General features: G+C 38.9%; 1 protein-coding gene across 5 annotated transcripts in view; it reads right to left on the bottom strand.

Moving 5' to 3' along the window:
- SNCA (synuclein alpha) overlaps positions 1–24,038 on the bottom strand; it is a 66,633-nt gene extending 42,595 nt beyond the window's left edge. Inside the window, exons 1-5 of one of the 5 annotated variants that reach the window (XM_052682718.1) lie at positions 23,879–24,038; positions 23,022–23,171; positions 21,888–22,033; positions 15,677–15,718; positions 9,668–9,813 (exon numbers count right to left, since the gene is read on the bottom strand). In XM_052682718.1, coding sequence (XP_052538678.1) covers positions 9,668–9,813; positions 15,677–15,718; positions 21,888–22,008 — 309 coding nt within the window. In that variant the 5' untranslated portion in view covers positions 22,009–22,033; positions 23,022–23,171; positions 23,879–24,038. Of the gene's footprint in view, positions 1–9,667; positions 9,814–15,676; positions 15,719–21,887; positions 22,034–22,279; positions 22,304–22,373; positions 22,802–23,021; positions 23,172–23,466; positions 23,637–23,878 lie in introns of those variants that run through there. The other 4 variants (XM_052682717.1, XM_052682716.1, XM_052682720.1 and 1 more) reach the window with 4 other exon arrangements.
- Positions 24,039–27,798: the final 3,760 nt, after the last annotated feature.

Raw genomic sequence — 27,798 nt, 5'->3', positions numbered from 1 at the left:
ACACAAAGGTAAAACAAACTCCAAATTTTAACATCTCGAGTCCAACTGTTCCAGTTGTTCAGATGCAAAATAACTTGAGAATATTTTGCATCTTCACCTGTTACAGGCTGCTCCTCTTTCTAACTTGGGATGATTTATTGAGCAAGGCAAAAGAAGTTCTTTACTAGCTGATCATGAGTTGACAAAACAAACAGCTCTGAAAGCAAAAACAAAAAGCTTGGAAGACAATCAATAACACATCCTAGACACCATATTATAGACACCATATTATCTCAGCCTGCTTCACTCTTGCAAAAACCAGTGTTTCTGGAGGACAACTTCAGCAGCTTACACCTCCACTTTCCACATGGAATATTTTGCATTAGGCCACTGGCAAAGAAAGGTCTGAAATCCACCTTTTCTGACATATTTCTGAGATGTTTGATGTAGCTTTCTCCAATAACAAGTTTAAGTCAGTAGATAAATCATGGAAGCTTTAAAAGCAAGCATTTTGAGACAAGTACTTCAAAACTGAAAACAAATACTTTGAGACAGGTACTTTAAACTGCTATCAGTGATCCTTACCCAGGCCACTTCACTTCCTTCAAGGGACAGATTTAACACAGCTGAAAGCAAATGAGAGCCACATGTAAATGCTAGTTTACTATAGAGAAGCTAGGTCAGCATGTCCTCCTTTCTCCTTAGTAATATGCTAGTGGCTTTGCAGAAATCTCATACATCCGCTGTATATCAGCTTTCATCTAGTAACACGAACTCTGCATCATCAGTTTCATCAGTGGTCAAAGTGGCCATAAAAAATGTATATCATACATCACTGATATTTGCTAGCTACCTCTTGTCCTCAAACTCTTTCTGCTGTAATAACTACAGTACTACAAGTAGGTAGTCCTCACAAAAGCATTATTTGTTTCCTCTTTTCCCTCTGTTACTCTTTTAGTTTGTTTAGCTCTTAAGATGACATAGGGCTAGTACTCTGAAAGTACAGATTGAGTTCTCCCTCTCTACAGAGAAGTATTTCCTCTACATTTTAGTCCTTATTTTTTTTAGTTTATACTACTCTAATCACCACAGCAATCCAGGACCTCAGTTTGCTGCTTATAATCATAGAGCACCCCACTGCAGCATTCAAAGAATACAGTGACAGACAGAAGAACATGTTGCAGTCCTTTGCCAAAATATCATTTCAGCACCTGCCATAAACTTACATTGGTAGCTAAAAAAAAAAAAAAAAAATACACATCACCAGCAATGTTTGGATTTTATTGTATTAGGAAACAGCCTCAGCTATCTTCACAACACCTGAGAAGATAATGACTTCCAAATAAAAACAATGTATCTCATTTGCTCTCCCCACTTTCTGAGAGTAAGCCAATTAGGCTGAAACATACCTTGGTCAACAGAAGAAAGGAACACCAAAACATGGCAGAAGGAGACAATTATTATAACCTAGTAATGTTTGCAAGCTCATCAAGCCTGTACCTGAAGCTGCACAAAAGCACTGCTATTAAGTGTGCATAATTACCATGAGCTACAAAGAGCCATTTCCCATCTGAAACATCAGAATTACCATGCAACAGTGAGCAAGCAAGAACAAGAGTAGTTGGCATGAGCATCATCCCCAAGTGAACTTAAACACATTTCTCTAAATAAACAGCACCTTCCTGAACATTTAACATGGATTTGACAACTATTTAAAGCTGGAAAAAAAATACACTGCTATGAACAGCACTTAAAATCCCACAGATGGCTGCATAGGAAAGACTGGAACACCATGAAACAGAACGGGTGCCAGATGAGTCTGAGAGACTTGCACAGCTCTATATGCACACAGCAGCCTGGAACATGCTGTGGGGGCACGTCAGGTCAGTCAGGAAACAAACTAAAGATGGAGGATTTTGGAGGTGGATGAAAGACTGGAGTAAATACCATGAGGAGGAAAGCAGCACAGGCTGCAAACAAATAAGCTCTCACATTAAATGCAAAGTCACTCTCCTGATAAAACAACTAGAAAGGTCTTCTGCATCCCCTTCCAAAGATAATGAAAATTTGTGCTTTTCTGTTGTATATACATTTATAAATTGTATTGTAATGACATGTACAACTCATATTGCAGAATACATTTATCCTTTGAGACCAAGGGACATTGGCATATACAGATTAAGGATGACGTACTTTATTTCTAAAGGTTCAAAACTGAATCTGCAGTTAGGCAATTGCTTGGGATGACAGATAAATATTAAGCCACCCAACAGCTTCACAACCTAACTCTTCTGCAGGTAGTTAGGAATTATGGTCAGCAGTAGTGAAGGTAGCAAGTAGAGAATATCAGCCTGCACTAAAATGTTACCCCACAGCAAGAAATCAGAAGAAAGCAAGAGGCCTTTACATTTAACTGATAGTTGTTTCTGAATTCATGAAGAGCAGTGAAGTCCAGGACATCTAGATAAAACCACACGAGTTATCTCTCCCTGTGCCTCAAACAACTCAAGTTCTATTTTAGTTGTAGATGTCAATACATGGAAAGGCTACATCACTGAACACAATCTTCCTCCAAACACTGCAGTTTTCCCCTGAGAGGAAAAACACTGACAATGTGCTGTACAACAGGAAAGGTATTTTCTCTGCTAACTAGAGAGGCCAAGCAGAGGTCGCAATTCAAAACTTCCCCTGTACCTCCACACTCTGATCAAACACCAAAACTTTATTACTTCTAACTAGAGTCATGCATATTTCAGTACCCATTTTTCCTAAATTTTTACTTTTCCAGTGCAAATTTCTCTAGATACCTCAAAAGTATTTTGAATACTGTTGTTCCAAACTGACATGGAATTGAACTATTTGTGCCCAGAAGTTGCTGCCAGCGGGTGCACATTTATCTGCTGAGAAGCGACAGGAAATTTCTCAAGTGAAAGAAAGGTAAATATGGTATTTACCTTTGTATTTTTTTTTTTAATTCAGTTTTTTCTGACTTCTGTGGCCTTCCTATTTCCCAGCCTGTTTCCTGTGGGCTTCGTTAGAATGTTTCACAAAATAAAATTGCACCAAAACATTAGACTGTTTCAGTAAGCACTCTATAAGGCTCCTTACAAGGCCATAATGCAGTACCAACACATGAAGCATTTTAAGTAAATCCATGTCGCTTGTTTCCTCTTGGTGTCTCTATGTAAACTAGGAGCTTCAAGTGGCTTCAATTGCAACTGTCCAGTTAATTTTGGATTGAAAATACAAATTGATGAATCAAATGCACTTTGCCTTGTGGAGCATTCATACATGATCACAATCAGGTTCACAATTCTTGACTTTCATACCTCTGGACTGCCTCCATGATTCCTGAGCTTTCCTACTCCAAGAACAGATATGCAGTGTTATAAAAGGGAGATATGACAGTGTACACGAAATCCAAAACCTTACTGTTGTCTAGCTATAGGTGCCTTACATTTTAGAATAAATGTTTCCTGTATTAATTTGCTTCAAAAACATGGATTAGCTTCTCACAAGTATTTTGTTATTCAACACGCTACTGGTAACCTTGAGATTAGAAGAATTCAAACCCCTGTAAGAAAGGACCAGACAAAAAAAAAAAAAAAAATATCAATCTAGCTCTCCTGTAGTCAAACAGACACAGTTTACTGAGAACTCCCCCACCTTACTATATCAATTCGAAGGAAAAGCTAACAAATGCTTTTACTTAATAGGAGCCTGTTGTGGTTTGACTAATGAACAATATAGAGCCCCTGTTGGGGATTAATCTCTCCCCTCATTCTTCTACTCTTGATCCATCTAACTGAATTAAAAAGGAAACAACACTAAATCCTGATAAATACCCTTTCTGCTTTGCAGCAGATATTTATACATTATTCACAGATAAAGAAATGAAGTGGAAAGGGGAAGAGTAACCCTATCTCAAAGTACATGCCCTTCATTAGGGACAATTTAAATAGAAATGTAAAACAAGTACCATCTGATAGATGCCCAGTTTTACCTACATGAGCAGACCCACTTATCTAATGCATCTATCACACTTAGTCTTCCCCAAAGAACACTATCTGGTGGTCATTCTATCACAAATAAAAGCTTTCTGAAAGCACGGATTACTGCTACTATTGCTACCACAGACAAAGCTTAAAACCACAGCTGGGCCCATGCTTAACAGCCAAAAATCACCTTCCCTGCAATGCAAAGACAGAATGGACACTGCTTGCTACACTGAACTCCACTTCAGACCCTCTGTCTACTTGGCAGCTTCAGTAGGGATCTAGATTACATACTTGTAATCATAAATTTGCTCGTTCTCAATTTTGACCTTAGATTAGAGCCATAAAAGGCAAGAATTAATGTAGAGAAGTAGTCCAAAGAAAGCAATTAGACTCTGCAGCACCTACAGAAAAGCACCAGCTCCGTAAGTTAATAAGGCAGAAGTTACTTCTACATTTAACATTGAAATCTTATTTTAAAATTCTTCTTAATTCAGAAAGTCACCTTTCCTCATAAAAAGCTCTAGAAGAAAGGAACACACCTGCTTATTGTATCAAGACAATAACAGTTAATATCTCATGTATCTTACACTAACTGCCCTTCTTTTTCTTGGGGGTCAGCTAACTAATAGCACGACATGTAATGGGAAGGTGGAAAAACTCACTAATCCCTTTCCGAAGGATGAAATAGTATATTTATATTCAGCAATTTCTCCTTGGAATTTTTGAGTTCACCTACAGATTGGAAAGATGTGGAACAGTGATTCTTCAATGAGCCAGGTCTTCTGCAAGATATGCTGAGAGTAAAGATGGTCAGAATGTAAGGAAATATGAATATTCTGTCAGGACGTATTGTTTAAAACCAAACTTTGGATCAGACTTACTCTGTAAAGTTACTCTAAAAAAAAAAAAAAGGCATTCAAATCAGCTTTAAAAATTTCAAGAATAGTGTGAAATTTAAGTACACAGTATAAAAAAAATACGCAAAACATTAAAAAGATAAAAACAGAAAGTTACAGTAAAAATGAGGAAGCACCTGTTTGAATTTGTCCATATTACTTTAGTGAAATACTCAAGTCAGTTCTAAGCTTTTGGATCTTTCAGCATAAGAAAATACATAAAAAAACCCCTCTAAGTTTATCTCTACATTTTTAAACTGCAAAATCTAAGTGAAAAAAAAGCTGAAAAGAAAATCTTTTAAACTAAAGGTGGTAATCAGCACTTCTTTGAGGAATACTTAAGAATTCTTACATAGTAATTTTCACATTAAATGCAAATAAGGTCTTAATTATTGAAAAAATGTCTAATGCCCAAATTAAACATCATCCTACTTTACCCTCAATACTTGGTAAATAAACCAGTAAGCTATGTTATCAGCTACATAATTACAGATTTATACATTAACTTCTCTATTATCTACTACAATAATTTTGTTTTCACAAGTGTTATTCAGAATGTAATGTTATATTAAGAGGCACACTGGAAATAAAAGAGATTTACCACTTAAAGATACTGAGCATAATCTTAAGGATGATGCTTGCTACCATGTACCTTAGTAAGATCTTCAACACAAAGTTTAACTAAATCTTTGCAATGTTCACCAAATATTTTGAGGTTTGAACTAGACTGTTAGCTTTGCTGGCATTTCCCAGCTTGAGTAGTATAAACACTATTATTCATCACAGAAGTCAGAAAACTAAAACGCATCTGCTCCTGCAATGCTAGAGGACCAAAAACCTAGAGACAGCATGAATATAGATTATTCAACATTTAATTACATGATGGAAAGTGAAGCAACGACACCAAAGCAGCAAAGTCCTAGGCTATAGCAAGAGAGGACTAGCTCAAATGCAACAGCAGTGGGCAAAGAAACAAACCAAAGAAGCTGCTTACACCTTCAGAAGATCCCAGACACACAGGGATCTCTAGACAGATACCCTCACCTCCACTGCCAACCCTTAAAAGAGGTCTAGGAAGGGGGGGGGGGGATCCTGGCTTCACCCCTCATGCTCACACAGGTACACTGCATGCACCTAAGCTCCCTTGGGTTGGCCCTGCTTTCCCACCAGGTGCTCAATCACTGCTTCAGGCCATGACTTAGCATTTCCACTACAAATTACCTATTTGGAAGAAATAAACTTAATTTTTATTTTGTTCTAAAACAATATTATAAAACGAATAATCAATGGTTGTTATATCACACACACACACACACACACACACACACACACACCCTGAGCTAAAATTGCAATACTCGAAGTATTTCATAGCTTTCTTAACTTAAAAAGAACACGTTCATTTGCACAGTAAACATAATCATTAATCTGACATTTTTCTTCACCTTTTACATAATTATTTTAGAAGCACACTGCCACTATACACAGACCTAAGGACATGCAGGCACAGTATAAATATAACACACACCTTGTATCAGTATACCCTAGTATCTCTCTTTGTTGTCTTTTCTTAGCAGAAAGAAGGCAGCATAAAGACACTGTTCTCTTATGCTTCCAGGACAAGTTACAATAATGACAAATAACAAGTATTATTGGTAGTAGATTTTAAAATTAGTCTTCAATTTACAACTAGTTTATAAAGAGTTATCAATTTTTAATAGGTTCTGTGCAACATACTAATATACACTACAAATAATTCTAACAGATCCACGTTGGCAAGACATGAAAACTTTTGAATCCTAGATCATATTACAAATTCTTTGTCATTTACTGAAATGCTACTCAGTGCATTAGACCTTTTAACAGTAATACAAATCTAGTAACTGAAACCATCTTTGCTGCATTAAGTAGTGAGGTTCTGCCAGCATGTATGCGCTCTGGGACAATTCTCTGACTAGCACTATCAAGACAACCCTGTCACTCACTGTCACAGCAGTCACACTGACTGGTGTAGCCTCTGCTGGATGCCTGTGCCTGCTCTTCATGCATTAGAGGCTCTATCTTGTAATTTGCACTGCCCACACAAGTGATGTCTTACACACAGGATGGCTTACATTGAAGAGGATCCTTAAGTTCACCTATTCCAGCCCCCCTGACATGGGCATGATTGCCAATCTCCAGATCAGGCTGCACAAGATTCCATCCAACCTGGCCTTCTGTGCCTCCTAAGATGGGCATCAACCTCTTCGGACAACCTTTTCCAGCACCTCAGCATCCTCTGAGTAAAACATGTCTAACCTAAATGTCCCCTCTTTTAGTTTAAAACCATTCCCCCTTGTCCTATCGCTATCAGAGAGTGTAAAAACCTCAGTCCTGCTTGTAAGCTCCCTTCAAGTATCAGAAGGCCATAACAATGTCTCCCCAGAGCCTTCTCTTCTCCAAGTTAAACGAGCCTAATTTCCTTAGTCTTTCTTCATAGGAGAGAGACTCCAGCTCTTTGATCATTGCGGTCCTCCTATGGACCCACTCCTACAGTGGGACACAGTTGCATGCTTTAGGACAATCCCAAATAGATGTCTACCAGAAAACACATCTGCTAGAGACACTGGCTAGCCACACTCAAGTTCAAGGAATGCATTAGTTAGTTGTGGTCTATTACACCCAGTTTAAAGTAGCCTGAGGATAACACAACCTTAGGCTGTTATAGAAAAAGATACACAGAGTTACATTGAGATTTAAACTGTATGACTCCCTTGGCCTTTCCCTTATTTCTGGGGTTCTCCTGCTTCCAAGGCTGGATACAGATGCTGACACTAAATTGCCCCATGTGAATGGGCAGTATTCTGAATGCCTACATTCAAACATCATTGGAAAAACCAAGGCATATCCAATATCCTAACTGCACATGAATGCAAAATATACTAGGCTTTAAAATAACTTAACCTGATTGGATTTAGATGACATTTGTGAAATGGTTATTCAATTCCTGCAAGTCCAATAAGGCACAAGATGCAGTAGAGCCTGTGAGGAGCTGTAGATACTGATCAGCTAGCTGAACAGCCATGCATGTAGCTGACTGAGAAAGTCTAAAAATACCAGTATCAAGAATCAAATGAATGCTTTTTTGTATCTCAAGAACAAAGCACCAGTTCAGAATAACAGAGCTATTTATAGGGCTATGAAATAACACATATCACAATGTGGATGCTCATTAATTTCACAGATGTGATTTTATTACATTACAGCCATCATAACTCATATGTATTATAACATACAGGACAGAACTAAATCAAAGTCCATAGAGATTTGCATCATGTTTTATAATTATAAAGCACTATAAGCTTACATTAAGATGAAAAACATTAGTTATGGTCAATATTAATAGGCAGCTGCATATTAAAGCAACAATGATATTTATGGCATCAATTAAAGAGTTCAAAGAACTACCAGTAAAAAAAGATATCCTCAGTGCTAAAGTACCAAAGAGCCAGTGATAAGCATTACCAGAAACTAAGTGTGTACACTACCATGGTCAGTCCATACTCCTTTGTCCCCCTGGCAAGTTCATTAAGTACTTTAATTTGTAAACCTTGAAAATAGCTTTTATGAAGAACTATTGGCACATCAAAAGCAACATTTTTTTTTATATTTGAGCAAAAACAGACTAAAAAGCCCCCCTGGGAAACCTCCTTTGAAAAAGAACAAAACTACCAGTGAGATGTTTTCCAGGCAATCTATCACAGAGGAGTGAATGCCTACCACAGTCTAATACCACTTTGTTATCCTGATTTAAGCAGCAATAATCTTTGTAAGAGACAGAAATACACTATAATAATACATGAGAATAAAGAAGAGCATTTAAGGACTCAATTTTAACAGCACCTCTGGACACTAAATGGAAAAAAGATACACAACGGAGCTTCAGTTTGAAAATCAATATGAAACCCATATTTCTGTGAAAATACTAGTATTCTTCAGAACTCTATTTTGTCATTATCAACACAAATGCTCATACACAAAGTAGTATGAAAGGAAAAGTTTGGGGTTTTTCTGGGTCATTTTCATCTCCAACCAATACTAAATGCATTTTAGAAAGCATCATTTCTATCAGCTGCCTAGGGTCACTTTCTGTCTAGCTTAAGTGGAAGAGTATGACTTCAGTATATTAGCAAAAAAAAAAACCACAATAAATCTTGAGACTGTGCAAATACGTACTGTTCACCTCTGTACTGAAATAGAAAAACCAACAGGTTTCTTTCCCCCCAAATACAACGAGCTAGAGCAAATTTAATTTCACAAGTTCAATATCATTCAGAAAAATTCACAAGTTCATGCCACTCTATTCATAGAAGGCAGGGACCATCCAGCTAGATTTTGACTTTTAATGTATCTAAACAGTCAGTAGGTTGGTACATGATCCTCTCTGCTTTTTATCTGCAGACAATACCAACTGTGGTGTTAAACTTCAGATTCACCTGTTTTATCTTTCAGCTCTAGAGGCTTCCTTTTCAGTCCCAAGTTAGTTGGAGAAAAAAACGTTATCTTCCCATTCAGTATAATGGTAGTCCTACAGCTATTGGCCCCAACTAGAAACTACTAAGTTTACTTCAGTTCTCAAATACTGCAGGTTGTCAAAATGCAAGCTATTAACATCAGCATTTTTCTTTGTTATTCATTTGTTTAGCCCAACCCTATGCTACCAACTGAGGCAGAACGAATCACTCAATCGGCCCCTGAATTTAGAAGTGCCACCCATCCTTTACTTCATCACCCAGAAAAAAGCATAAATAAACCAACCTGTTTAGCCAGTTGATCCTTCTTCACCAAGCCAGTGGCTGCAGCAATATTCCCTGCTCCTTCCACTGTCTTCTGGGCCACTGCCGTCACCCCTGTCACCACAGCTCCCCCAACATTGGATACCTGCTCTTTGGTCTTCTCAGCCACTAAGGATAAACCGAAGATGGAAAAACATTACAGATTTTGGAACTGGAGGTTACAGAGCTTTTCAGAGTCATATTTATCACTGGCAGCCAAATGTCATAAAAGGGCCTCAAGTGGATCTTCAGTAATGAAGATTACTTCAGTTAATCTGATCACAGTGGAGCAGGAAAGGTAAAAGCAAGCCCCATCTGTGGCCCTTATTACACCCAACACACAGTGTAATACCTAATTAGTGCACTCCATACAGCACATTTTGGAAATGCATTCAAATTATTTCAAACACCCTGCTGCATGTTACCTGGCATGGAAGACTCTTATTTTAAATCTTAGACTCAAAAGCTTCTGATTACCTCTCTTTAAAATACGTGATTAATAATCAAAGCTACTACTGCTTGACCAGAGCATTTCTAATACAGCATTTTACCTGATTTGCTGAGATTTCTGCCTCACTGCTGATCCTTCCATCTGTAACATACAAACTACAAGAAGATTGAATGCCAAAAATGCCTAAGCAAACTGGATTAGTAACTAATTTCAAAGCCTTAGGGAAACAGACTCATTTAGCCTACATATGCATCAGCAGCCAACATTCTACCTTTCAGAGTATTAGTGGATTCTTTCTGCTCATTCATTCCCAAGGGCTCTTTTCCCTTGCAGCAACTTACATTCCAGTAAAAACCCTCTAAGAGTAAAGAAATGAGGTGAACTCATGCCTTCAAGTCACAGGATCAGATATTCAGAAAAAAGAGCACTTAAGAAAACAGGGGAATAGTCTTCAAGAATATCCAGCACATAGCTTCGTTACTCTAACTAATTCTGTATTTTCTCCAATCAAAATTCCACCTGACCCATAAAATGCATTCATAACTCTTGCCACATTCCTTATGAGCACAGGCTTGATATACAGGCTAACCTTTCAGAAAGTTTTTGAAGTATATACAAAGAAATGATTTTTTGCAGATAAACACAAATTCTTTAACAGCTTACAAAAAAATCAGCTTTATATAGCAGAGGGGGATGCTGCATAGATTGCCATGATTGATATTAAGTAATGGCAAAGTCTATAAAGGTAGTAAAATCTCATACCAAGTACGATGTTTAAAGACCTGAATAATAGATATCTATTGACAAGGCAAATGATTTAATGCTTATTCTAACCAGCTTTGTGTGAGAAAAAAATATACACAATTAAAACAGTGAAGATTTCAAGGCATCCAAAGCTGCTGACAAACTCCTAACCTGTTATTTTTCATAATAGCTTAACACTTGGTACAAAATCAGTAAGCTGGTTCTTTAGAAAAATACTGTCATTCAGAAACTAGAGCCACTCTCATAAATGAAACTAACTATACACATAGCACAGATTTGTAAGCGTGCTAGTAGGAAAGGTTCTTTTTTCAGTTTCTAAAGAACACAAACACTATCAACATTCCTATTACCAGAACGATTCTGTAAATAAACTCTAACTTCATAAGCCTTCAGCTATGTAACTCTAGTGACATGTGGAAAACAACAAAATAGGCTTCCAGTATTACTTTTTTTTTTTTTGCTTACACTAAGTAGTAACAAGGGACAGGCATTAAGTGCATATTAATTTATTCTGAATGCAGCGGTCCTACCAACTAACAAAATTAATCTGAACACCAGGTTGTTAAATGACTTTAAGCTGTTAAGTCTTCAACAAATTGATATCTGCTTTGCATCACAGTGCTGAGAGAGTAAATTGGTTTCTGTAGAGCCCTCCTGTGCTGTGGCCTGATTACTTGTGATCACCTGTGGAATAAGGGATCCTGGAATGACATATAATAGCCACTTCAAGGCTAACATTGAAATGGAAGTTCTAGTAGTGACTATAACGTTCTACCAAAAGTAGTAGTGTTGAAGGTTTTGTTTCCCCTCATCATAGACAACTGGGTAATAAAGTTACAATATTCAGAACAATTCAAAATGAGAACTTGCTCTTTTCTATTTTGATCATCACAAGTAGGTGAAAGCTACACAATTCATCTAAATCTGTGAAATTAATTCTTACTAAATATACTTTCAAATACGTATTTCAGACAAAAAGATTGCCCTAGGTACTTGAAAAATTCATTTATGAAGAAGCCATGAGTAAATTGTGGGTTTTTCAGTTGATACATTTACTCTAAGATACCTGACAATTAAAATGAATGCAACTGGAATACCTGTGACCATGAATATAAAGAAGCAACCCAATATGAACAGTTAAATAAAAGAATTAGGCAAAAAAAAAAAAAATAGACCACGATTGATAACTGCTAAAATTGTCTCACTTCAGGAAACTGACATCTGCTAGTAGTACTGAGGCAGAGGACTTTCTGGCCTTGAGCTTTTTTACAAACCAGGGCTCTACTTGGACTACTAGGACAGTCTGTAAACATCCCACCTTGGATGCTGCACATTTCCATGCACTTGTTCTTGGGAGATGAGTAAGATGCACACGTTACTACACATTTAGAATCAAAGGACTATAAACATGTCAATTAAGCAGGCAAGTCAGATACACAAGCTAGTACCCCCATAAGGTCAATAAGCAACACTACTTTTTCTCTGGAAGTTTTGAGAAAGGGTGACCTGACAAATAACAAGTCCACAGCATTCCTATTCTGCAATGTCTTGAAGTGACTAAAGCTGGCAAAAATCAGGTCATACTTTAAATCAGGAAACTTCTTAAACCTTGTTAATTTCTGGGTTTGGAAAGCCACTAACTGAAAAGGTTATTTCATTGATCAGCACTCTAAGGATTATCAATGTCTTCACCAGAGGGTTTTACATAATCAATAATAGGAAAACTAGCAAGACCTTGGAGCTCGAATAGTAGGAAAGAACTAACTGAAAACAGTTTCATTTGGATCTGTGATTCTATTTCACATTCAAATGTCTCTAGCCTCTTGAATCATTTCTTTTTTTTTTCCAGAAAATGTGTTAATGCATCTCGAGTTTCACATCAACATCCTAGCACATATTAAGATCACCAGAACTGGCAAAATCCTAGTCCTATGGGGAAAAAAAAAGACAAGTAGACCTTTAGAAATAGCAGCATTATCACTGCAAATTTCATGTATTTAACAGATTTGATTTCTAGAACACCTTCACTAGCATTTTTCAGAGCATCTTTACTTTATATCTTTGAAAATCAATCCTGTGAATCCAAATCTGTTTTCATCTCCCCTCTTCTACCTCCCAGAACAGCACCTCATAAGTTTGTTTTATTCTATTGCTCCTCCCCTCCATGTCCAAGCAATTCCTCTGTTTTTATACTACCAAGTCCATACTGCTCCATTTTAGAGATTACCTTCTCAGGATTCTACATTAGCTCCTCTCTTCTGTCCTCTGCATGCCCTCTGTCCATTTTTCATTGTTATTCAACAGTCAAACTCCTGTCAACCAGCTGAAATGAGTCAGTATTACGCCAACTGTGGCACAGTAACCATTATTCTCAAGCTATGAGTTACTCATTTCATAAAGTGGATGAGGAAATTTGTCTAAAATTCCCAGTAATATCGTTGAACATTGTACTTATAGGCGCAGCACAGAACAGATGTGTTCTCTCTCTGTTTTGATTTATAGTTTGTTATATATCACCCAGAACAAAATTTAATATATCTTCAAATCTGTCAAAAATCTGTTCTCTTAGTTTAAATTTCCTGTCTCACTATATATATTATATCTGATAAAGATGGAGGGAAAGGAATCTCCCACTAAGCTAGCCTACTACAGAAAATCATTGCTTCAACAAGTTTCTCAAAGCCCAGCTTAGTAAAAAAATTAACTGTTAACTTGCATGCAAGTGTTATCTATTGTTCCCACATCTGTGATCAAATGGGATATACATGCCCCAAACCTTATTCTACTGCAATCCTCTATTGGTTACAGTAATTATCCTACCGAATACTTCCCTTAATTTAGGTCTAACAAGCAGAGATTTGAAGCCTCGTAACAAGAACATAAATCTATTTAGCCCACAGCTTAGTTCTGAAGGCCTGTCAGAGATGTTCTCATCAACTGTGCTCCTAAATATACACTTGGTTTACTTCTCAAACATTTGAGTTCTGATATTTCCTGTCAAGTAAAGTTTAACAGTTTATTCTTTGCATTAACCTGTATAAGCACAGATCAGTAATAACCTCGCTGTACAAAAAGTAGAAGAAAAAAATCCTTTCCTATTCCCATTTTCATTTGCATTGTTCGGTGTGTTTTTTTTTAATAAGAAAAATACTGCACGTTTCTTGACTGAACATTTTCTTCAAATCTCCACAAGTCTAGTATTTTGCAGAATAAAATTACACATTCTACTCAATGCATTACGGTCAGCTCAAGTTTACCTGCACTTCACATACATACAGTATTTCCATTCATTCTGCCACTTACTAGTTGCTTCAAATTATTGGTTTCTAGTTTCAATTTGTATAATAAATGATCTCTGTAAATCACTTTGAAATGCAAATTCATTCCTTTTCAGTGTAGAGGTACGCATGTAAAGATACATGGCTAGCAATAACTTCAGCATTTGAAAGTACTGTTGCAACAGAGAGATTATACAGTTTAAAATATTTGAACATCTTCCAATCCGTGACAAATTCAAATGAGTTGAACAAAACTCTGAAACATGTTTCATTCCTACAAGCTATTTCCCTCCTATCTTCCCACTCAGCCAGCTCCTGGGAGACATATTGATGAGTCACAACCATCTTTTAGGAGTGGAGGGAGTGATGGGGCACACCCATACTGTTGTTGCATTAAGACCTAATCTAAGAAGTCACTACCTGTAGTGGAGTGTTGAAAACAGTTCTCAGACAAGGATGAAGAACCAGTATGAACACCAATAACCAGATATTAAGTCTGTGGGAATTTTTTTTTTCAGGCACAGACTGTCACAGCACAGCTATGCACTACACTACAGCTACATTAAGTATACTGGAGGCAACCAGCTTAATGGATGGATATAATCACACAGACTGCAATTAGCAGCAATGACTGCCGCAGAGCTAAGTTGACAACTACATAGGAGAAACCCCCATTTTGCATCATGGCTTTAACTGTGAATTATCAAAAAGACTTTGGCACAGACAAACTGATGGCGCCACTGCTGGCCTTAACTGCAAACCCTCCCAGCAATTTCTCTTTTCTACCCAGCTCTTACAGTCCCTACTGTATAAAGGAGGTTTCTTCTACATTATTTGCCTCCTTCATCAGTTGCATTAATTCCTTATCTACTATACTAGCATACAGCCTGACTCCACAGGGTCCTAAATCAGCAGATAAATGTCCTTCAAACTTATGCCCAAGTCCTTCCCTACCGTACCTTCCCTATCACTCCCATTCAGTGTTATTTCTCTTCTCCACTCCCACCTCCAATCCCACTACTCTTCCTCCTCAAATAACAAGCAAACAGAATTGGACAAACACACCAGGCTTCCAGAAATTCTTCACAAGAAAACTAAAGCTTTTTTATTTTCAATGTCACCATGCTTGAGACTTTCCTACCTAGAATATTTTGGCAATAAACAAAGAAAAAAAAAGAAATAACTTTAGTATACTTCTACAAACACAAGCTATTTCCTTCTCTTTGAAATCTGTTTTCACTAGCCCTCCAGCTCACACTGGTATAGCTTGACTTTGATTCAGAATACTGCTTAGAAAATCCTCCTCACATACAATGATATTACACTTAAATATTTCACTGTAAAACATAAAACTTTATGCAGTTTACATCAACATTTCTTTACACTTCTCAAATTTTCCCACATTTTACCACCCCTCAGAAGCATGAGCATTCAAAGAAATAAAAAAATTTAATAGAGAAAAATTTAGTTAATCAAGAAATTAAGAGAATTGACTTACCCGTTGTGACACCATGAACAACTCCTTCCTTGGTCCTGGAACCTAAACAACGAACAATATTTAGTTGAAAATACTTGTTCTTACATACTGGTAAAGGCAAGATGGATAATAAGGTAGAATAAATAGATAGAATACATACTATTGCGCAGTTTCCAAATTAACTCAACAGAAATTCCATCTAAGGGAAAGGCTGAAACTGTCAATTGAAAGCAACTATTTGAACTATAAAAAAATGATAGTACTGCAAGCACTTCTGCAGTTAATTCCTTGTACTTACTGACTTTCTTGCCATTGTCTTAACAGTCATGTTAATTAAGTCTGCCACTCCACAAACTCACAGGGACAGCTGCACAGAAGTCATTAGGATGTTAATAGTAAGATGAAACTCATGCATGTATTTTCCAAAGATCGGACCCCAAGTTCCCAAAAGATCCTTTTAACTTCTAACAACTCTTGTTCAAATCTTGGTTTCTAGGGAATTAACAAGCTTTACTGAGCCTACAGAAAGACTTAGCAGATAAATTCACTGGGAACTTTTAGAATGGCTAGATTTAGACAAAGAGCAATCTGAAAAGGAAACATTAGGTAGCAGACAGCACTTAAACATAAAAGTGCCCACGGGGTCAAAATCAAGGCTCGCCTAATCCACTGCACTCCTTATCACTGACAAGAATAATCAACAAAGGTTCTGCAAACAGAAAACTTAAGCTTGCGCAGCACTGAGAAATATTCTAAGACCTGCTTAAACAATTTAACTTGGCACCCTGAAGACCAAGCCAAATTCTGGAATGCCCATGTAAAAATACCATGATGACAACTTCTTTTTAACTACCAAAAAAATTATATATCATTATTTTTGTGTTCACACGTCACTCAGTATTTCAGACTTTATAATTAGTATTTGACTCACCACTTCTAATACCTATGTAATTTCAGCATATCACTATATACAAATATATAAACACAAACTGATACTAGCAGAAACACATGAGAAGATAACAGTAAATCAGCAGAAATGCATTAGAAGAAAGCAACTTATTATAATTCTTGAAAGTAATATAAATACTCGCTGGAATAACATGAAAACCTCATTCAAGCATACTGTTCACTGCTAGTGCCAATTTGTAGAGCTTACACCATGAATTTATGGCACTATTAGATTGATTACAGCATTGTAAAGGCTCTTATATATGAGCAAGAGCATTATTCCATTACAAAATTAAATAACGTTGTTGCATCAAGTAAAATGACTTCCTGTTCCTTTAGACAATAAAACAAGTTAAACACCTGAGAAACCTTCCTTTACTTTGATTTTCTCTTCCAAAATTAGCAGTTTGTTTTCTTTCAGGGAAAACATTTACTGTTGGAAGAAGTATTCATTTTGGTGAATCCAAGGTGCTAATATTTAAAGACCTGTTCTAGGACTTCAATTCTCAATCTTGCATCACCACAAGCACTGAACAGCACTAAAAACACACGTGGAATTTAAGCAATGACTGGTTCTACTGTCTGGTACAAAGAGACTAAACACCATTTTAGTCTTACAGGAAATCTATTTGAACATTTAACATTAACAACTTTAACATAACTTAACTAAACAACATTAACATACTTTCAAATTCATTTGTAGACCTGACCAAAATATCATTCATCTTGCTGAAGTTACTGCCCGTAATCTGAGCCATTAGCAAATGCAAACCTGTGAATAACAAGTATGCAGTTCCGTAGAGCTGAGAAGGATGAAGGTGAGAGATAGATGGTATGACACAATTCCCTTGGGACCTCTATAATGCACTTCAGAGGAACATCCACAGACTGATTCTTAATTCACTTAACTCTGCTATAAGCACAGCTAGTCTAGAAATGCCATATCTTTTTGCTGCCAGATTTTTCTTCAGCAAAAGCACAACTTGCTGACCTGTACAGAACAAACACATTTGTGAAAATAATCAGCTGTGCTTTAGTCCAGAACATACAGTATACATTAGAGCTAAACATTCAACTCTCACGTACTTCAATGGAAGTAGCTGTTTCTCCAGACAGAACTACAATAGGATCTAGAAGAACACTAGGACCTGCCAGAACAGGTCTATAAATAGAACAACTGAATTTGTTAGGGCAACTCCTGGCTGGGAGTGAATGAAAGCAGTCATCCACATTGCTTCCTCCTATTAACTACCTGTCTTTCATTCTGCAATTTTCAAAACATGAATAAACCAGCTCATTAAACTCAGCACAACAGGGAGAATAGAGAAACGAGACAAGTAATCTGATACTGACCTATGCTTACTTATTTTAATCAAGAGCAATAGTAGCACACAGTACAATATTTTTCCTCATTATAATAGATATTCAAGTCACTCAGAGGAAACCAAACCCACAATTTTTGTCTCTATGTTATTATCTGAAACAACAACAGACTCTCTCCATTTCATTACATACAATCATCACTATCAGTTTGTCAACACTCATTTCTGGGAGGTTTTGAGAGATGATTAGAACATAACAAGCAAGCCTTTACTGAGATTCAGGACACTTAGAGCTTGTTGTGAAGACACATAAGCCCAAATCAGGAGAAGGATAAATCTTAATACTTGCTCCTGAGTGCTGAAGCCCACTATCCCACCACATGGACCTCCAGCCCCTTAACTCCTTCACAAAGCTTACCTATTACTGCAGGAAAACAAAAAACATTAAGAAAGTACAGCAGAGGAATTTGGATGGTCCTGCCACATACGTCATGACTGGACTGATCTACTCTAAGGCCAGTTGAGCACAGGGCAGTAAATTCTTCTGCCACAAACTTGTCTCCTGATAAGCTACTCCTGTGTTCTGCTATAGTGTATCATGGCTAGAGAGATGAGATTGGAAACCTCCACTCCTGGGCACCGCACAGACACTCAGAAGTCAACTGAGCACAAACAGCAGCTCCCTGGTAACAACACAGAGCTCAAAGGAACCCTTTAGCAGCACATCACTGATCACATGCAAGAGCATTATCCTTAGTCACAGATCTTGGCTTCAAAGTCGTGTGGGTAAGCATTGCCACGTTTTTCTTCACTGCTTCACACCAACAGCTTTTGAAAGATACACGGAGACCCAGTTTTGAGTTTATGATATCTCAGTCCTCCCTCCTTATCAACAATCAGGTCATTCTTTGAATGGAAAAAAAGGTCCTGATGCTGCTTCTGTAAGTCAAGATAAAACCACTGTATTTCAGTTGGTCAGCGTTGAAGGACATCAGCAGAGGAACTCCAGAAAAAAAGGAAATAATAAAAACATACTACAGACTGTGTTAAAGGACATTCTGAATATTGGAAAGACAGACAAAGATCATAGAATCCTTATGAGTTGGAAGTGACTTCTGAAGGCCATCTACTTCAACATCCCTACAATGAACAGGGTCATCTACAGATAGATCAGGTTGCCCAGGATGGTAGGAGGGAAGACATATATGGAAAGGAAAAAGAACCCCATTAATCCTCCAGGAGATTCCCTCAGAGTTTTATGTTTCACACTTGAACCTAAACAGTAGCTGTTGTTCATAGATTCTCACTATGTAGAAGTACGTTACAATCTTTATCATAATAGTTAACCATTCCCTGGACAGAAAGGCACATATTTTCATTTTTTACTTAAATTACACTCCCAAATTGCTTAAGTTCTACTACCTAAATTTATCTCTTAAATGAAAGACCACAGCATCTTGGGAATCCGGACCAAACTTATTTTTTTTTTCAATCTTACTCATTTTGTAACAGCAATGGGAGGCTGAATGCCACTGAGATGACTGCTGACACTAAAAATGATTAACATGTCCCTCCTAGCCTAATTTTGTCAGACTGTTTGCAAGATGTCAGGTAGCTTTCACAAATAATCTCACTGTCTGTCTTTGCAATTTGTATCTGAAAACTCAGCTACAGAGGCAGAAAGAAATCTTTAGAATCCTTAACACAGAACGAAGAGATTATCACATCAGTCTTTGTTATGCTGTTTAAGAGATGAGCTGCCCCTGCTATGTGCTTGGGAAGCACAGGGACATCGCCAGCTCAGAAATGAAGGGGTTCTGGGCAGCCTAAACACGCTGCTTGGGCAGTGAACACAGAGCTGTGACCCAGTTTCAGCCGCCCTCTGCCAGAACCAAGCCCTCACAGGGGTCCCCAAACACCACTACAATTTGCTGAGCCTATTGGTTTCTGCTCTGATTTTTACTCTCCTTGTTTTAATTCTGGCTTCTCCAGTTGCAGTTGGAGAACCCAAGGAACCAATAACCCAGCAAGTTTATTACTTGGGTCCATTACCTAGTACAACGTTTTGAAAACTTAACTATGGAAACCTTGGCTCACTAAACCCAAGCATACACCCAGACACCTGTCAGAAATTCTGAGGAGCAACTCTAACTGAAGTGTTTTCTGCCTGTATCACTGAAACTGCATATAGGTCTTTCTTCCTGAAAAGCATTTATCTGCTGCAGGAAGGTGCTTGCTTCACATCTCTGCAGTTGTATGCACAGATCCTCATTATGGCTCAGGGCTTTGCTGACCAAGGTATTTCAGTTATGAAATAAACAGCAAGCCTGCCCTATGAAGCACAGCCTCAGCAAAAATATCTCTGAAGACAACAAACAGGAAATCTCTTGCCTTTGGGAGGATAGCTAATTCCAGACATTATTACCATCAGGAGAAGAGCTCCGGGACAAGGATTATTTCAGCACACAACACAGGTTTCCAATACAAAGAAATCAATGACCCTAAAAGTACACTCAAGATCAACAAAAAAATGAAGTTTTAAAATAAAGCCATATCCTTAAAATTAATTTTAATATCAAGCATGATGTGCAGTGAAAGTACAGCTACTTTGATGCTGGAAATGAGCAGATGCTCATTTTTAAATAGATTCATCTTACAACTACTTTTCAAATTGACTTCCATCTCTGTTGGCAAGAGCACCAAGCTCAGCTACAGCTCAGCAGGAGAAGAAGATATTCCAAATCAGTAGTCTAAACTACGTGGAGAAGAAATAATTTGTTACAGAGTGCCATTAAGGGCAAGGGGATTCCCTTGCAACTGCAAAGGATTCTGCAAGGGCAGAAGGAATCCTGGAAAGACGTACAGAAATATCAGTTCTTCCATTTAAAATAAATACCTCTGGATTTGAACTCTGTTCAACTCTGTACAGAAACGACCTGCTGCCAAATTATTAAAAAAAACAAAACTACAGAAAAGAATCTATTTTCCTTTCTATTCTACTACCATGCAACTGAATTTCACAAAAAATATGGAATTCCTCCAGTTGAAATGACCTATTTGTACGGTCTTGGCAGTTCTTCTCCTGGACATTTTTCACGATGGCATTTACAAGACAGTATTTTAAGGCCTGAGAGTTGCTAAGCGAAAATGATGATCACGCCATCTACATACCAATGCAGGATTTAAAAAGAACCTCTTCCCTGGTTCATGCAAGGTTCTTGCATAGTCTGGATAAGTCAACTAACATCTGCTTCCCATTGTCTCCACTGCTGCTTGGAGGACTAACTACCCTAGCTCAGTGACTGTAAAGGTTCTTCTTTGAGAAGCAATGGAAAATAACTGCTGTGCAGTAACTATAGAACATCAGGTTAATTTTGAATGATAAGGTGTCCGTTCCTTGTCTTTCAAAATGTTACTGTTGAGGATTTTTATTTAGTGAAGAAAGTAAACAAGCTCATTTCTTCACTTACCCTCATTTTATTCCAGGAAAAGCCATTGACATTTCTTACATTCAGTTCCAGAATCAACATCTCAAGTTTTTGCTTTTAAAATCCTGCTTTAGACTCAGGCATTCTACAGGACTCTGTGAAAATACTTCCCATATAGCAAACATCTTGAATAGCACCAGCCAGTAACTTGCATTGTAAGGCCTCTTCCACCAGGCAAGCTTATCCTTTATGACACTACAAAAGCTGCCCCATGATGCAGCCACATACGGCCAGCACAACACAGTGACAACAAGCAAAACAGTGACAGTACAACACCACAAACAAACACACAAACAGCAATCTTCAAAGACCTGGAGCTCAGGTGAGTTCAAGTCTCATCCTGTTTACTTTGCAGTTAACCCTCTTCTATAAACAATTACATACTTCACAGAAGAGAGAATTCAGCTCTTTCTTTCAGATGAGCAGGGCTGTCAGGGAAAACTAATCAGCAGCATGACCTTGCTGCCCACCTACCCACATAGAGGACTCCCTCTTTTGTCTTTCCTGCTGCTTCAGCCACTCCTTGCTTGGTTTTCTCTGCTGCTGCTACAACTCCCTCCTTTGCCTTGTTTAGTCCTTTCATGAACACATCCATGGCTGAAGAATTTCTTCACACAAAACTAGGAAAAAAAAAAGCATGCTTTGAATAACGATTCTCAGCTTTTTTTTTTTTTTTACCAGCAAAGGAAGAAAATTACATTAAAACTGATTGAACATCAAAATATTTAAAAAATATGTTATTTACACCAACATATTATATAGCTTCTATCTACATCTCTATCAGCAATATACACATAGCTGTCTGTATCCTGTAGCGCAGATAGAAAAAAACAGTTAAAACCAAGCAGCTCAGTTACACAAGTCACCTTTACATCTTCTCACATGCTATCACAGATAGCAAGTCAAGCAGCATGGCTAGAGTAGTCCCTAAAAGGCCTGGGAGTTCCCACAGAAACCTACAGAGGTCACTGACAACGCAGTTCTCATCTGAAGGTGCATTCATTGAAAGGAGCAAGCCCATTCCTTGCCCATCACCATCTCCTCCAAAGGACAGTTTGTTCATATGCTATCTGCAAGATCTAATCCCATCATTTGCTGATGCTCCACCTTCTCATTCAAAGGAAAATCTTAAATACTAGCTACTTCACAAACACCTCTTCTAAATGAGAAACGTTCACTTATTGTTAGAAGAACCGCTAGCATTCCAGAAGGACTTGAGCAAACACAAAACGCTGCTTTTCAGCAACTCTTCGTTTTGCGTGCAGCTCATATCACTCTGCCAGTACTTGAGTTCTCCAAAGGGATCCTGCACATGTATCAAATCTAAGGAAAAAAAAATAACGAAAACGCAAAGCCAAGAACATGCAATGCTAACAGCTCTGCACTACAGCTAGCAAACGAGTTCTGTGGCAGCTATACAGCCCCACGCTACAATTAAGCTACAAAGACAGTAATTAAAGCCACCAAGTCAGCATCCCTTCCACAATCCCATCACGACAGACCTTCCCTCTTCTCCCTCCCCCTCTCAGAAGTGGCACTGCCTGCTAGTTCCTTCCCTCCGCCAGAGGAAGGGATGTCTAGGAAGGCAGTGGGCAGCTTGCTACTAACCCGTGGCAATCAGAAGGGCAGCATCCGTGCCCCAGTGACACCGTGGGCAGCACCGAGAGCAGGTGTGGAAGCACCTGGGTGCAGCGTGGGGGAAAAAAAAAAAAAGCAATACACGGCTACGTGGCTCTGTCCAAATAAAATAAAGGGCACCTGTGGAGGGAGGAAAAGAAACGCACAGGGCTCTCCTACAAGCAAATAGCTCTATCTATAGGGACTACCCGAGGAGAAGGGGAGAGCGACGTGAGCAGATAGCACCCAGCGGCTCTCGCACACGGCAGCCACAGTGCCCGCTGGTTTCCCCTCTCTTTCCCTTCCTCCTTCGTGCCCAAAGGAGAACGTTCGGCGGTAAAAGCACCTCTATACCCCTGCACCTGTACGCACACTCACCCCAGCTGCTGCCCAGCCCCGGGGGAGCAAAGCCCCTCACGCACTCCCCACCACTTACCGCTGGGTCCGCAGCTGCAGGAAGGCGGGGGGAGGCAGGGAAGAAGGAGGGCGAAGCGCGGAAACCTGATGGGAGCTGCCCCTTCTCAGCACATCGCCGAGTCTCCCGACACCGCCCCGACGGCAGCACGGCGGGCAGCGAGTGTGAAGGAGAGACAGGGTGAGGGGAGGGGAGGTGGGAGGAGGGACCGGGGGCGGTGGGGCGGCTCCCAGCCTTCATCCCCGGCTGGGGAGGGGGAGTGTGCTGCAGGTCGGCTATGCGTCGTGACGTGGGGGTGGGAGATGAGGATAGGAAAAAAGCGAAGGGGAGAGGCTGAGGTCCTGGTCACCTCGTGGCACCACCTGTCCGCTGTTCGCCCCGGGGCTGAATCACCGCCGTACTCAGAAGCAGTATGAGCAAGCTATTGGCACACCTGTTTTGCTTCACCCACGGCTCAGAAAACGCCCCCGAGCTCTTGGTTACTTCCTATCGAAAGTCTTCAGGTTGGAGTGACTCGAGGTAAATGCTGCCGTTCTGTCAGGATTCGTGCTCCCAGCTCATTTTCAAGGATGGTGGGTGATTCTTCTACAGAAAAAAATACGAGTCTTAGTCCTGCTGCAAAAATATAATAAAATCTTTATCCAAATGAGGATGAGAAGCCCAAACTCCCAACTGTTGGACCCCTTAGTGGTCTCCATTGTACAGACCAGGGCCACTGCTGCTCCCCTCTTGCTCTGTTGCACTCAAGTGACTTTTCTCCAGAAAGGGAAAGCAATCACATATCTCTGTATTGCTGCAGAGCGTAGGCACGAGAAGCCAAATTCAGTGGGAAACAAGGTATTAGAACAGATGGACCTTCAGCATCAGTACATCAGTCAGCACGCTGTACAGATCCTGCAAAACCTTGCAGAAACAGTTTGTTCTGTCAATGCAATCCACAGGAGAAGCAGAGCTTGGTACAGATGAGATACAGGGACATGAGCTGCACAAAGCACCTTCAATCCATCATCATGGGCAGGCAGCTGATGGGTCCCTGCTTTTATTTCCATTCTGAGCATACAATGCAGGGTTTTTTTTTTTTCTCTCCAGGTTTCTTAATATTTATCTACTGCTTGGTAAGCTTTCTGGGGATTCACTCCACTACCTGATTTAACCAAGCAAACATTTGGTGATAGGTTGTATTTCCTTGCATCATAAAGCGCTGTCTGAGAATACAAACCATTCCTCCTTAATCACACCCTCCAGAACATCTTTAACAAGCATCCAGGAATCGCACTAGGAGGCAGCACATCTTTTTCATCGTGAGCTGCACATTTCTACTTAATGATGCAAATCTTGATGTGGTGTTTCCTTCTAGCTGTGGGGGAGAAACACAAGTGTAATATTAGACAGTAAATCCAAAGAAATAAAAGTCCCATGCTTTCTGCATTTTCTTCCCAAATGTTACAAGCTGCCACGGTTTTATGATTTTTGTTATCAATATCCCACATTGTAACATCACATACAGCACTGGTAGTTAAAGAGTTAATGCTCCAGTTCCATGGATTGTCAATATTTCCAGGTACCTGGTTCTCAGCAGAGAAGAGCTACATATCCCATAAGACTGTCACTGTTCTGTTTTGCATTTGAAGGGGAAGATACAACTGTTCCCAAGTCTGAGATGCTCCTTCTTTGATGCTCCTCTCTGCCATGTGTGCTCCCTACCCATCTCGCCTTCAGCATTAGAGTAAAGCCTTCAGTATTGGACTCTCTCTCACTTTATTTGATTTATTACCTTCACTTACAATTACACTGTATTATATTGTGTTATCTTCCATTCTGATTAGTAACTTAGTTTTTACTCCCTTAGCCTATTGCTGCTGTTTTTAGGCCTGTCTCCCTAGCTTCTCCCCCCTTCCCCTCTCCCAGGGCATGGGTCCATAGCTCCTCCCACCCCATTAATCTCAGAACCAGGTCAAACCAGTCCACAAAACAACTGGCAAAAGCAAAAGCATGCAGGGAATTATTAATAATTAACAATTAATACGGGGTTCAATAATTAAAAGACAAAATTAGTATTAGCATGAGTATGCTTTATAATAAATAGAGAATATTGCGCTCCTTGTGTGAGTGTTATCTATTAGGTTTAAATAAATGTTTGTTTCTCCAGCTTGATAAGGTTCTTTCCTATGCACTGCATGATCAGACAGAGGCATGATGTTATAATGTTAGACAAAGTAACAGCCTGTTGGATAATAAAATCACATGGCCAAATTCAGAGTGGTAGAGACAAGAGGGATCCATTTCCATGGCATAAACACAGCTTATTGAACACTGCAGTGTTTTTTCACAACTGAAAAAACATGCAGTGTTTTTTCACAACTGAAAAAACACTGCAGAGTAAAGCTGATCAGTATATGGTGTCTTTAGGTTAAAAACAATCATATATCATATTTAGGTTGGATGTTAGGGGGAAGTTCTTTACAAGGAGAGTGGTTAGGCCCTGGAACGGGCTGCCCAGGGAGGTTGTGGATGCCCCGTCCTTGGACATGTTCAAGGCCAGGTTGGACGGGGTCCTGGGCAACCTGATCTGAATGTGTACGTTTGGTGGCCCTGCTAGGCAGGGGGTTGGAACTACATGATCCTTGAGGTCCCTTCCAACCCGGGTGATTCTGCGATTCTGTGATATGTAAAACTTTTCAAGCAGAAACACTGACAAGATGTCCCCTTGAAATAATAAGTTGAAGGCATTCTCTTGTTGATGCAGGATGACTCACATGTGCTCCATGTTCCCACAGAACTTATTTATGATGTTAGAGGAAAGTTACCTTTGAGAACTTGAAAAGCTGCAGAATGAAAAGAATCTGTCTTAGTTTATGGTGACACCACAAAATGACATTAAATGGGCAGGCTATTCACAAGTGACACTTGTTATTCCACTGCATGATCTTTCTACCAATTGCAAATAATCTGAAAGCTGCCTTAATTTCACAAATTCATTAACTGTGTAGAAATGATATTTTTCTGCAAATATTTCATTCTCAGCCTTTCTTACAGAAGAGGTTACTATCTGTATTTAGACTTGATGGAAAGTTCAGGCCAATTTCATACTCCTGCATCACACATTTGCAGTTCTGTCATATCTCAGGTCCCTGTGAAGAATGTTTCTCTTGTCAATCATGCTACACTTTGAGAACTCAGAAACATGCACAACTTCAAAAATACTGAAGACAACCTCTATTTTGTATACAGGTAAGCCTGAGACTTTTTTTTTTTTTAAATACCTAACATATTCACCAGTGCTTTGGTTATAGCCTAATACTTCATTACAAGAATTTGCCTTGCTTGGTGTTCCCAGTGATGTTTACTCAAATGAAGCATAGTCATTGCTACCTACACATATATGCATATTCATATGCATATAAGAGAGACAGAATATTTGTTAGGTATTTATATTAATATGTTTTAACTGAGACAAATGTATATGCTAAAATATCGTGTTGGAGGCAATTATGCACATAAGTGTGTGTATACCTATTTATGTTTATGTGTACTTCACTCCAAAAGTAATTTTCCTATATCCATGGAAACTACAAAGAGCACAAGAACATCTTCTGTAGAGTAAATTCTCAACTACGGAACACTGTCTCAATATAGTCACCACCATCATTAACTATGAATTTTCACCAGCAATGATGAAAAGTCTGCATGCTGTGCTCAAAAAAGACTGCATGACCATCTATAACACAGCTGATTTTTCAGGGCATTGCTGTCACGGCTGAAACACACAACTTAATGCCTCACTGTGCTCACATTCACATTGTTTGGTCTCCATAAACATTCAAAAAACATTGATGAATGTCAGTGGGTGCAATTTCCTCTGCATGGAGGAATTTAATTCCACACCTTTGCTTGATATACACTTCCATGTCAGACAGTTTTGTCATACTGTCCCTTCTGCTATCATCTGTTACACAGCATCAATATGTAATGGAATACTGGCAAGGAAGTACAACTTCACCACAACACAACCAACATTCAACTCTGACCTTACTGGCCAACATAATAAAACTGGAGGCATTACTTTCAGAGCAGCCTTCATACATATTTAAAGAAGGTTGAGGTACATCTCAGATACCATAAATATCAGCTCAATAGACATAATCCCAGTAGCTCTTCAACAAACGGAAAAAAGAGTCTGACAGCTTTGCACCATCCACATCACAGGCAAAACCAATCCAACCTACTACTCCTTTATTTGCAGTCAAGGTTGAAGTTGCAGAAATAACACATTTTACATGAGCACTGGTAGAGTCTCAGATTAATGAATTTGTCCGGGCTAGGCACTCATTGTTTAAGTGGGAAGCAGCTCTG

This window comes from Tympanuchus pallidicinctus, unplaced genomic scaffold (genome assembly GCF_026119805.1).
Source record: "Tympanuchus pallidicinctus isolate F22 unplaced genomic scaffold, pur_lepc_1.0 scaffold2, whole genome shotgun sequence".
Classification (NCBI taxonomy): domain Eukaryota; kingdom Metazoa; phylum Chordata; class Aves; order Galliformes; family Phasianidae; genus Tympanuchus; species Tympanuchus pallidicinctus.
The sequence above is the reverse complement of the archived record's forward strand: the minus strand, read 5'-3'. Positions and strand labels throughout refer to the sequence as shown.